The sequence below is a fragment of the Drosophila virilis genome, unplaced genomic scaffold (assembly GCF_030788295.1).
Source record: "Drosophila virilis strain 15010-1051.87 unplaced genomic scaffold, Dvir_AGI_RSII-ME tig00001615, whole genome shotgun sequence".
NCBI lineage: Eukaryota > Metazoa > Arthropoda > Insecta > Diptera > Drosophilidae > Drosophila > Drosophila virilis.
The window spans coordinates 144,925-158,232 of record NW_027212849.1 but is presented as its reverse complement, the minus strand read 5'-3'; the positions used below and the strand labels follow the sequence as shown (position 1 = coordinate 158,232).

The window sequence follows — 13,308 nt, the reverse complement described above, 5'->3', positions numbered from 1 at the left end:
TTCTTCCGATCCCCTGCGTCCGTGTAGATCCTAGCCATTGCTTCTAATCCTTCCTTTCTCTGGCACATTTCCGCCGATCGGCCTCCATGACTAGCGTAGATCTGTCGCTGCAGCTCTACGCGCCGGCTTTTGAGTTGCTCATGCGCACGGTCGGAAGTATTCTTTCGGTTCCTCCTTAAAGTATTCTCTATTCTGTTGCCGAGTAGATACACCCTTTTCCTAATGGGAGGCCTTTCTTCGGTTCCTTCTTTATGTCTTTTCTCATCTGTTGCCAAGCAGGTGCTCCCTTTTCATGACATGTCAGGCCTTCCTTCGCCTTTTCGCTCATCCGGGGCCCCGCGACAGGTGCCGCCGGCATCTCTAAGACCAGTTTTGTCTTGCCGCAGCGCATTGTGGTGCCCATTACATCCAAGAAATCCATTCCCAGGATGACGTGTTCTAACATCGAGGGCATGATGTGTATCGACATGCTGATCACCTTCTACATCCAGTCATCCGCCAGACTAATGCGCGTCTGCACGTCCTCTACTTTTCCCCGAACCGCCTACTTGCGTACGCAATCCTCACTCATGAAACTGCGAGTGACTACGGTGTCGCTCGTCCGCCTCCATACAGCGGCAATAATTATGGCCACTCCTGCCCCGGTTCCCACACACTCAGCACAACACGACGTTCACTGACTGTCCAGTCTACATATAATTTTAGTTAGCTTTCCTACTCAACATAGAACGACATAGAGCAGGAAGCTTTTTGAGAGATATGGCATCCGTACTGCTCTATGCTCCCATCAACGGCCTTCAACGGTTGCAAGCCAGAAATGCCTCCGAAGGAAGATGTCAGTCCCCTACAAGTGGACTAAGAGATGTACCATAGAATGAATTTAAGGAGGGATTGTTAGATTACTTCTTACTCCCGCGGTAATTTAAATTGTTGGAAGGCGAAATCCGGGCTCGTCGTCAACGAGATGGCGAAAGATTCGAACAATATGTGGAGTGCATAAGGGAGTTAATGCACTACGCGTGGGCTACATCCCTGAGACAGAACAATGTAGGATATATGACAACGCAGCCCCATCGAAATAAGGGCTCCATTTCAAGTACTATTTTCGAGATTTCGCCATGTTTAAATTCTAAAGACTGTGGGATTATTTTAATTTTAAATTTCTTTAAATTTAAAGTTGCCGCTTGCCTTCGTTGATATATCAGACGTTTATGTGTACGATACTATACCATTTTTCACAACATCGATAGAAATTTCGATTAACCAACGCAAAAAACACGAAATGTTCGGCGCGAATTTACACAATTTTCAAATATGTGCCTTTTTCGAAAGATGTGTGAAATATGTTTTCTTATGGGGAAACGCACAGGGCGCATTTCACATATATTATAAAAAAGTGACATATTCAGATATGTGTGAGAAATGTGTTCAGAGGACAGAGGCTATTAGATATCGCGCGGATGATGTACGTTTTAATTAATTTAGCGGATCGCAAGATCGGCGTGCCTCTTCTAATAATGGCCTCAATGCCAGGTGATTCTAGGCATGGAGTTACTCCGGGCGATAAGCACGAGGATACGTTGCGGAGGCAGTGAGATGGGCACGCCTGAGAGACTGATAATTAGGAAAGGGGCGACTGGTTGCCCTGCGGAGGCGATCCCAGGGGTGAGGTTAGGGATTCGAAAGGCTCGGTCGGACGATGAGAGGATACCAGTGGAGGCGCGACCTGACATCAATGTGTCCACGGTGCCATTAGAGACGTGGTCAGACAAGCCGGTGTACGAAGAGCGCCAGGAAAGGAGTGAAAACGCGGGCGTAAGGAGGGAAATGGTTAGGGGGAAGGGGCAGGCGACGACGGAGGTCAGCAGAGGCGGGGATTCAGGGCCCACGCATGGATCACCATCTAAATGCGCGAAGCTGGGAAGAGTGGGTGGATCCAACGAGCAAGAGGATCAACCTCACACCTCAGAAATAGTCGTACTAGCAGGTGAACTAGTCGCGGGGAAAAACCCAGCTGAGGGAGCTAGTCACGAAGCTAGTAGTGGTGAAGAGTCTAGAGAGGGGTGTCCCAATAGTGAGGACGTCTGGCCAGCAGAGCTGGAGCCAAGTCTGCACATGCTTCTAGAGGCGCAATTGGCGCGATTCGAGGGGCTGAAGAGCGTTTCCCACATAGACATCCATCGTATTGTGAAGGACAACGAGCCCATCAAGCAGAGGTACTACCCGAGGAACCCGGCGATCCAGCGAGTCATCAACGAGCAGGTGGAGGAATTGCTCCGGACGGGAGTCATCGAGCTGTTCCAAAGCCCAAAACAGCGCGCCGATTGTGCTGGTGGAAAAGAAGACCGAAGAATGGCGAATGTGCATCGATTATAGGCAACTTAATGCACATTGTACATTGATCTGAAGCAAGCATATTGGCAAATACTCATGGAAGAAGGTAGCAGACAGTAACCGCGTTTACGGACCACACGGACTCAGGCCGGGGGCTATACCAGGTACCGCCAATGACCACTCTCTTGAAAAAGGAGAAGGCAAGGTCGTGGGGCGTAGAGCAGCAGGTTGCAGCAAGGAGCGACTCAAAACCGCGCCGATAGTCGAGGGCCTACCCGGATTTCAGCAAGGAATTCGTGCTGCAAACAGACGCAAGCGATCATGGCCGCGGCGCCGTCCTTAAGCAGACCACTGACGAGGAGGAGAGAGTAATCGCGTATGGACCTGCGGATGGACCGCATGTATGCTGGAAAAACTCACTAGGGAGCCAGAGAAGTACCCAGGCTAAGCTAAAATCAAATCTACTGCCGCCTAGGCGGACTACGTACCGTGGAAATCGGGGTGCAGTTCACAGGCGGACATTCAAGGCTTTCGTGACATCTATCGGCGTGGAGGTGCAATGCACGGCGCCGTGTTGCCTTCAGGAAAATCACACCGAGCGGACGAACCGGACGGTCAAGACTATGATCGCCCAGTTCATCGGAGCTCGTGGGACGAGATGCTACGCGAAATAGCGTTGGCGGTGAACCCTAGCGTAGCCGACTCGACCGGATATTCGGGTCTGCCACTGTACAGCAAACGGTAAGGGAAATTTCGACGGATTCACGGCAAAGCTAGCGTCGAAATTTGACGGCCCCAACCGGATTGTAATATTCATGTCACCCGAAATCGCGCTTGGCGCGCGATGGCGAACGGAAGAGACGAGTAGCTAACATTGTCCACCTGAAGATCTACCACGGGTCAGGCGAAGAAACCCCAGTAAGAACGTAGGGCCGAGAGACGGCCAGCCAGACAAGAAATATATTAAGAATGATTAGTAATAAAAACCGTGTGTAACTATTTATAAGAAAATGAGTAGACGAATGGAAGGGCCGAAGTCGCAGCTAGGGAGAAGGGACCGGAATGGCAGAGTTAAGTAAACCGTTTGTAATTATTGGTATTTCCACAGGTAAAGTAGAACGCGACTACGATTTCGAGATTGAATGGGAGCGTAGCAGCTAATCGAGCGACAACCCATAGCAGTGGGCTCTCGATTATGAGTCGGAAAGCTCGTTGCCACCACTGTACCTAAAAGCCAACGACCCGGAGTGGCGCGCTTTGCCACCACCGTCCCTAAAAGCCGACTACCTGGAGTGGTGCGAATCGCCACCGCCGCCTACAAAAGCCGATGACCCGAGGCAGCGCGACTGGCCATCGCTACTCGTAATCAAAACACGCGACGAGGAGTGACGCGACTCGCCGCCACCACTCGTACTCAGGACAAACGATGTGGCGTGGTGCGACTCGCCACTTATATTGGTACCGAGACTACCGTCACCCGCAGAGATCATCCCGGACTCAAGGAGGGATACATCTCCCCAGACTTACCCGTTCTGGGAGGTACTGGAGGATCCATTCGAGGAGATCGAAGGCTGGGAACCCATCGAAAACGTGTTAACGTCGGCAGACAACGACGCGTAAGAATGGCGAGCCGTGATCCCCACCGCCGGGATGGACGGTCCGTATAGCGGGCGGGAATCTCCGCCCAATGTGCCCAACCGAGTCGTCGCAGAACAATGCATATAACCAAAACAATAAAACACATATAAATGCACTAATTGGCGCCCAACGTATAAAACAAACAAGTTGGATAATTTGGAAACGCGAAAAGCAATTAAAATTCTCAGCAACAAAACAACAAGTGAAAGTTAAGAACTCTCAAAAAAAATATACTAACAATTATATATACATCAATTTTTTCTTAAGCCTAATTCGCCACGAAAGTAAGCAAAAATAACATATTTTTTATGACAATTCGAAAAATCACTCTTTGCGATGAACGGTTTTGCTTAAAATTTTGTTTAGGTTCGTAGGAGTGACTGTGACTCAGACGGTCACGATCGACTGTGTTTTCGACGTGCTACAGCGACACTAGTGTTTATGATCGTTAAATAGGAGGATTTGACACTTTACAAATATCAAGTTGCGCTTTTCCGACTTAATCAGACACAAACACAAAATAATTGATAGTGCAGTGCAGAACGCGCTCCAAGTACAAACGCAGGAATCCCTGAATAGAGAAGCTAGGCTATGGCAGGAGCTTGAACACCAAATTCCGCAGGTGTCAAGTAAGTTAAGAAGCACACAACTATCGGTACCGAAAGTAAAAGTTTACAAAGAGGAAGATATCTTAGATGAGTGGAATGCAACGAGTCCCTTGAGGCAGTTTAGTGCCTTGCTGAGATCCATAAGACTCAGGAACCTTACGTATCCTAGAGGCAGGCCGCCACTATCAATAATTACAAGTAAAATTAGAGGATCGGCGAACGCGGTTCTCGCTTCCTTTAACACACCGTTAAACTTCGAGGTCGTCATATCAAGATTGAATTTCTCGTATAGCAACAAGCGGCCTTTCCATGTAAATATTCATTTCAAGAGGAAAAACGGCCAATACACAGATAAAGCCAAGAATAGGGCAGGGGGTGATAGTGCCAACAGTGCCAATAGAAGTCGATCTTTCTTCATCAATGTTTAGGCAGCCTGTCAGAAGGCAAACTGTCAGAAATCCCAGGACTCCGCTAAGGTTAACGCAAACCAGGATCAGAATCAAATAACACTTGTCGACTGGGTTTTAAGAAGCCTTTTAAGAAGTTAAAGAGGAGACTATCTCGGTTTTATAGTGACGAAATCAGATTCAGAAGAGGTAAAAGCTATCCGCTAACATGCTGAGCCGACTACAAGATTCGGTGTGAGATCTTTTTTGGATTTGGATTTTTGGTTTGGATATTACCGCTGCTATATCGAAGACTTTGCGGCAATAGCAACACCGATCTACGACATCTTGAAGGGAGAAAACGGGTCCATTTGCAAGTACAAGTCAAGAAAGGTACCAGTATAATTGAACGAGGTACAGCGCATTGAGTTCCCGAAACTTTAAAATATTTTAGCGTCAGAAGACGTTATAATAATGTACCCGAACTACAAAAACTCGATTGATTTGACTATAGACAGTACTCTCCCAATCTTGGTCAGTTTCCAGCACAACTTAGTAAGCGCCTTTCCGACTACAAAGTTTTGGTATTGCAAAACCTTCGTGGCCGACGTGTTTTACGTCAGTGATAAAGAGAAATCATCACTAAGGAACACAGTCGATTCAAAGACAATATAAACACTAAGATGAGTAACGCCATACAACAAATGCTATTATGCAGCTTAATTTTTTGAAAATTGAGAACGAAAACAAAATCTGTAGCATTCCGCTCTCACAGCCGACAGAACGAAAAAGCTAAAAATAGAATGTGCTCTCAGCTTCGCCTCTATGAGGGCCGTGCAAGCAATTATGTTTGTATGCGTGTGAATATACATTCATAACAGCAAATTTGAATGTGTTGTTATCCACTGTTCTGGCAAAGTCTCTGGCTGACAAAGAAATAATTTTCTTAGTTTTTTAGCGCAGATCACGACCTACCCCCTATCCCAAGCGCAATAATTAAAATTGAACTAATAAAATATCTAACTAAATATTGAATCAAACGTCATATTTATTTAAACAAATAAGTATGTTATTGTATTTTTTAGCACTCTTTTATTTCTAAATTGGAGTATAAAAAAAATTAATTTAATTTAAAGAAATTATGTTAATATTTGCATCGACTTAGAAACACATATTTTTTACGGAGCCAACCTCAGTACACAAAATGCATTCATCTATGAACACAAATTTGGGATAGGTCATGATCTGCGCTAGAAAACTAACAAAATTAATTTCTTGCTGGGTAAAGCCAATGCTGTGAATAACAACACATACATACATACTTCAAAGTTCCTATGCATGTGTTATTCACGCATTCAACCAAAGGTGCTTGCCCGCCATTGACTGAGACAAGAACTTTTCTCGAGCATACACTGTTCAAAAACAAAATTGAAATCAATCTATGCGTGCTATTTTCTTATCGTAGTTATTGCGCCTTGTGTAAGAATTGTTTTATTATTAAATCTTCCTGTAAAATCAATCGTTAGTATCTGTGGTAATATATCATTTCAATAAAGCATACATTTCATTGATTAAGCACAAATACTTTGCGTCGATCGTAATTTATAAACTTTTTCGCTCAATGTACTTCGAAAACGAAGCGACGCAAAGAATCATCGACCAGCTTTGCTCAAGGCAGGCTGGCGACTTACTTCGTAGCTCGTGTCAGCATCAGCAAGCCGCGACTTGGGCATTCGTTCGTCTGCTCTTTGGAGAACGAACAACCAGTCGGCAGGCATGCCGTATGGAGCCTCAAAGGCCAGATGAAAGGCCAGGCTAGAAATTTTGCGACGCATTCAAATGTATGGGCGTTACCCATCTAAGTGTTCATATTGTCTTTGGTCGAACCCATAAGGCGGCTCAGGAGAATGTGAAAGATGTCATGACGAAATATTTGTTAAATGACCAAATTGACTTATGAAGTAGTCCTCAACTGTAAGACTTGCACAAAAACTAAATACGACAGACACCCAAAGAAGCGGGAACTCGGCCAGACGGAACTTTCCCCACAAACTAGAGAAATGTTACATATCGACATTTTTTTCATTGATAAAAAATTCTTTTTCACTCGCGTAGACCAATTCTCAAAGTTTGCGGTGGCCCAGCTTATCGCATCTCGAACGATAGAAGACACAAGACCGCCTCTGCTTGTTTTAATGAATATTTTCCCTTCAGCTAAGCAGGTATATTCCAACTATGAGCTTGCATTCAAGTCAAAGACTATCAGGTCTCAGCTATTGCATAATTACGGGGTAACCGTAGTCAATGCGCCATCCCTTCATAGAACGTCTAATGGTCAGGTGGAGCGCTTTCTCAGCTCTCTCTTCTGCAGGTAGCTGGATGCTTAAAGTTCTAAGGGGGTATAGTTGACACGGTCGACCTCATCCTGCAGGTCACTATCGAGTATAACAAGTCTATTCACACAGTGGTTGAGATAAAGCCTTAGGACATATTGCTTAACATTCTGCCTGAATCTACCCGCGGGGTTAGAAAGGGCCCAAATTCAGCAAGACGCCAGGGTTACACAAAGGCGTCAGAACAGAGTCTTTGAAGTAGATGAAAAAGTCCTGGTTAAGACAAACAGCAGACTAAGCAACCGTCATCGCCTTAGTGCATCGAAAAAAAGGTTAAAGAACGTCCCTCATTGGGGGGAGGGTGGTCCACAAGGACAACCTCCGTTGAATTTAAAGCACAATTAGTTCATTACCATTTTCATAACAGTAGTTTTAACATTTTAATCATGTCAAGCATGTCCATAACAACTGCACGGACTACTCGCACGCGGACTACATACCGATTATGGACGGGGACATTCTACTTTGGGACAGTTACGGATCTTACGTAACACTACCAAAATCACGGACTATAGGACAATGACGGAGGAGATTTTGAAACTGGCGGAAATGTTTTCACAATCCAATATGAGAAAACTGCGGGAAATTGACGCTGGACATGTACTGGAGATGTTATCCGCTCTCGATGTGCACCATCGCAAGGTAAGTATCCTTGACTTCTTGGTAACAGCCCTTAAAGTTATAGCGGGCACCCCGGACGCAAACGACTTTAGGAAAACAGTACAGACTCAGGTGCAGCTGGTCAATGCAAGCAATAGACAAATTTCTATAAATTCTACGATGCAGGAAAAGATTAATCAACTGTTCTCAAAAGATAAGCAGGCCGATACCGGCCACCTCTTTGAAACCTTATGCACCCGCAATAGAATGCTGATAACATAAATAGGGAACCTTATGCTTAATTCACCCTTAGAAAAAATAAATGTAATAAACATAACAATGATATATCATTCTGGTCTTATGAATATTCTCACTAACTAAGCCACAGGATTAATAATATTAATATTAAAGTAGAACGAAAAGCTAATGTAATAAGTTTCATAATGGAGTTCCCCATAATAAGCAAGTAATGCAAGAAGATAACAATTTTCTCAGTCGCCCACAATGGTTCTGTAATTTAACTCCACGACAATATGGTGGCCGACTGCGACGGGCAAATGTTGGTCGTAGCCAATTGGTAATAAACTGCAAGCGGTTCAAGAGCAGCAGTTGCGCACAAGGGTTAACCCAATAGCCAAACGTTGCCGAGTTATCTTACCGCAATATTCGCCTACGACGACTCCGCCGCGATGAAGATGGATGGGAAAAATCTTGTCACCATCTCGTCTCATGCCACCGTAAATGGCACGTGATGCTTCAATCGCAAGAGCGCGCAAAATCGGTTCCCGATAGTAGCGGCATCACCGTTGTTAAACATCAGCAGCCTGGACTCGAAACTCAGCATTCCCTACATTCACCGTCTCAGTGAAAATAACCTTAACTACGTCAAAGAGGTTAGCGACAGTATTGCAGTCGAAAATACATTGGCTGTTTCCCTCGGCATAATGGTGTTGGCCTGTGCTGCGGCAGCTGGAGTCTACTGGCTCCATAGGCTGACAATCGAACGTACAAGCTTCCGGAAAATGTCGAAGATAATGGAAAACTTAAACGCGACCGAGCACGGTCGGTCTTCAAGAGGGGGAGTAGTTAACCACTGACTTATGGTATTTGCTGACCCAACGTTCTGGGGAAGCCAATGCCCGGAGTCATGATCGCGACGGAAATGTCAGATTCCGGCCGCGGCTGTCATCTGACACCGCATACGAGGCGCTAACGATGCACTTTTGCGAGAGCGGCGGCGGCTCTGCGTCAGCGGCGGCTACTTTGGGGAAGTCACACCATCTCTGGTGTAACTTAACTCTGCTGCTCGCTTCATGGTCCTTCGTTTAGCTTCGAAGGAGTTAGGACGTATATAGTTACTGTGTGCGCTCCCGGCCCGGAAGAAAATTTTTCCTGTAATCTTAATTTATTTGAGTGCAGAAGAATTCCAAATGTGTGTGTTTTTTTTCTTTATTTCAGTTTTTATTTTAAAGTTTAAAGCCATCTATTCTCTACCAGAGCGAATGGGGCGGGCAATTGCACACGTTCTCGCGCATTTCACGTTGCCACCCTCTTATGCACTTGACCTAGTCCGTTGGCTATCTAGACTACACAATAAACAAAGATCGACGCTACCGGTAGTACTAAATGAAAAAACTCGATCAAGCCTGTTAGATCAAGGGATATTTCACCCCTAAAGACGTAAAAAAAATAATTGGATGCCTTAAAGTCTATAATAAAGCTTTGTTTACTAGACGCCCTTCTCTTAAACCAAACAAAATTCATACCTACATCAAGAAAGTTAGTAACCGTTCAATGCATAACAATGAAAATACATATTAACACTTTATTTATAATAATATTATTTGGTCGGAACTTTATAATTATAAGATAAGCTTTTAATTCCCTTATCGAAGAAACAACTAAGTTAAACGTAAGTAAGTTAAACGAAATTTGTTACAAAAATTTAAACCAAAACTGTAGCACATGAAAGATGAAAGTAAATGTAGCAGTTAGCATCTCGTTAAGAAGGCTTCCGTGCCATTAAGGCATCAGTTAAGTTAACAAGGGAAGATTATTAATTTAACTTTCCAATTAACCTTCATTTCCTGAATGTAAAAATATTCAATACTTAAAAAAATACATTTAAATGCCCATACTGTAACTCCGGTATATATGTGCATACAAATATGTATATAAATTCGCGTTTAATCTTGCGTTAGCGGAAGTATGACTAACAGCTAAATCGCGTTAAAAAGCAATGATAGATATGACAGGTATGACCGGACGGAAGGACACGTTTATTACACCAGGCATAAGTACTCTGGTCAATATTAAAATTGAATTTAAAAAAAAAATTGCCGCCTCGTCTATTTAACAGCCACCTCAATAATAGAGACTTAATGAAAAAAAAAAACGAATACAAATAGCATCACAGAAAACCAGACAATCAAAATCGCCACGCTCTTAATAGAATTCAAAGTCACGCATGATTGTGTGTGTGTACATGCATACACAAATTCTTCCGATTTGCCCCAGCTGCTGTAAGTACGAGGCCAGCCAAAATACATTTTCCTTAATAACTTTTGTGTTGTCAACCGATCTTAATGAGTTACAGAATAGTTGTGTATTTTTAAAAATTTGCAATTAAATTGTGGTTTATATTGGTTGACAGCATAAATTGAATTTTTATTCTGTTAACAACAATGCAATTGCACTTGTATTGTTTTATGTGCTGTGTGTACGTGCTGACATTTTCATAGTTTTTTTTTAGGATCGTGTAGCTACATGTTTCAATATGTTTAATGTTTACTTATGCTAATTGACAATGTAAAGAATAAAGCGCTATTTAATTGCTTAGAAACTGGGTTATTGATTATCGGAAATAAATTCGTATTGTGCGGGCAATCAGAAGACGTACATTCAAAATTTCTCAACCTCATATATTCTGAATCGACGCGTTCATACATACGGACAGGCAGACGGACATGGGTAGATTAACTCTACAAGTGATGGTGATGGTTCCTTTTGCATATTTCATACATTTTCACAAATACTTAATATACTTTTCAGCCATTTTTAATGGGTTTTGGGTATATAAATCTCGGAATAACAGAAAAGAGCATTAAAAACAATGTAAATCAAAGAATACAGAACGTTAGCCGCTTTTTTTTAGAAAAATTGTGGAGAAAAAGAATGTGTAGAGATTTTTTACTCTTGCAAATCGGTGTAATATTTGCGTTTTTTTTTTTTTTGGTTTTGTTTTTTTTTTTTGCTGAAATTACATTTTGATGTTACTGCTTCTTTAAAAATATCACTATAAATAATAAAAATCAAGTGAAATATAAAAGCTAGGTGCAAACATTTTTAGTTTTCGAATTGTATAAGTATCTTATAGCCTCTGTCCACTAGTTTAAGAAATTTCACATTTTCAAATTTCACATATTGGTGTTCCATCGGTTGTCGGTAACATATGAGGGACAAAAGTACCGCTTCTTATAAAAAACAGCTGATCGAGTTTCTTTAATTTACATAAGCGCCGTAAAGTTTTTCTTCCAAAACTCAAAAAGTGCGCTCTCGAATAAGGGCTCCATTTTAGATACTCTTTTCGACATTTCGCCATGTTTAAATTCTAACAAGAGGTTCTAGTCGGGAGCTCCCGACTTGGGAATACCCTGAACCCAACATCAAATGCATATATATATTCTATTTTAGAAGCTATATGTCAAGTTTGGGGACTCTAGCTCTTGTTGTTTAATATTATATTAATTATTATTGATATTTATTTTTAATATTTAAATTGCCCAATAAACAGGATATCGATATCGACTTTTATCCATTGCTTGGAAACGGAGAAAGTTATCGATTATCGGGAACAAACTCGATCTGCGCGCGTACTAGGAGCACCTACATCTAAAATTTCTAGCTCTTATAGGTTCTGAGATCCTTGCGTTCAGACGGACAGACAGACAGACATGGCTAGATCGACTCGGCTATTGGTGCTGATCAAGAATATATATACTTTATGAGTTCGGCGATGCTTCCTTCTGCCTGTTACATGCATTTGGATTTTGGGCAAATACAATATACCCTTATACCCATTAAAAATGGGTTCAGGGTATAAAAACTGTGGGATTATTTTAATATTAAATTTCTTATTTAAAGTTGCCGCTTGCCTTCGTTGATATATCAGCAGTTTATGGTTATGATACTTTACCATTTTTCACAACATCGATAGAAATGTCGATTAATCATCGCAAAATAGACGAAATGTTCGGGGCGAATTTACACAGTTTCCAAAAATGTTACATTTAAAAAAAATGTGTGAAATGTGTCTTTATGGGGAAACGTACAGGCCGTATTTTACACATTTTGCTAAAATCTGACATTTTCAGAAATGTGTTCAGTGGACAGAGGCCATTACTATTCAATGTGTAAGCCAATTATTGAGATATTGTGTGTCTGTCTTATAAGATAGAAAATATTCAAAAATACAAGTATTCTTGTTTATGGAAAATATGTTATGATAATTTTAGCTTACTGAACTCGTTGTTAACCGCCTGTGACATAGCTTCGCTAAGCAAGTTGTAGGAACTTCTCTGTTGCTGTTGGTCAATATGTTGAACATTTTCACCACTGCCGATATAAGGTTGCGTCGACGCTAGAAATGAAGGTATCGAAGGTGCCGCAGTTGTTCCCACTGACGACTTGGATGCTGTTTTTATATGTATGCTGAGTGGTATATCATTTGCTGGTTGATGTTGATGTGTGTTGTAATGATTTGAAGATATTTCGCTATCTATGGTACCTCCGGTAACACTACCTGCAAGGCATGTGGTTTTGCAAATGTAGTAGAATATAACAGGAAGTAAGTGGTTCCAGGTAGATTTATCGACCATATTAATTGCGTGTGTGGAGTCTCAAGTATGCAATAACGTACAACTTCGAGTAAAGTTGTTTACGTTTATCTTTTTCTCTTTTATTCGGTATTAATAGTCCTGATTAAGTACCCGTGTTCTGCAAACGAAAATCAATAAAACGGATCATCGAAAATTGCTTCTTTTACAACATTGAATATTTGCAAATAAATTAAATTAAATATTATAAATGCGATTCTACTGGTTTTCCGGCTTTGCCAAATAAGCCACAATATAAGGAATAATGATACTCACTTTTTTTATGGAAGTGAAGATGTCTCCTGCCATCTATTACGTATAATTACACAATTCAAAATATTTTAAATTTATATAAATACTACTTTCATATGAATAAATAAAAGTTATAAATTATTTTTTTTTTCGAAATATAGATTTTTAAACATTATAAAATATGTAAGTGCGATATCTACAGTCTGCAAAACTATTATATTCG

The 13,308-nt window shown here is 41.9% G+C and overlaps 1 protein-coding gene across 4 annotated transcripts in view; it reads right to left on the bottom strand.

Moving 5' to 3' along the window:
• Positions 1-13,308, bottom strand: part of LOC6635308 (stromal interaction molecule homolog) — a 116,399-nt gene that overhangs the window by 31,368 nt on the left and 71,723 nt on the right. For all 4 annotated transcript variants that reach the window (XR_011417310.1, XM_032433306.2, XM_032433305.2 and 1 more), the window contains exon 2: positions 12,479-12,954. Coding sequence is in view for 3 of the 4 variants with exons in the window: in XM_032433306.2 (XP_032289197.1) it covers positions 12,479-12,836 (358 nt within the window). In the remaining variant the exon portion in view is untranslated. The remainder of the gene's footprint in view (positions 1-12,478; positions 12,955-13,308) is intronic.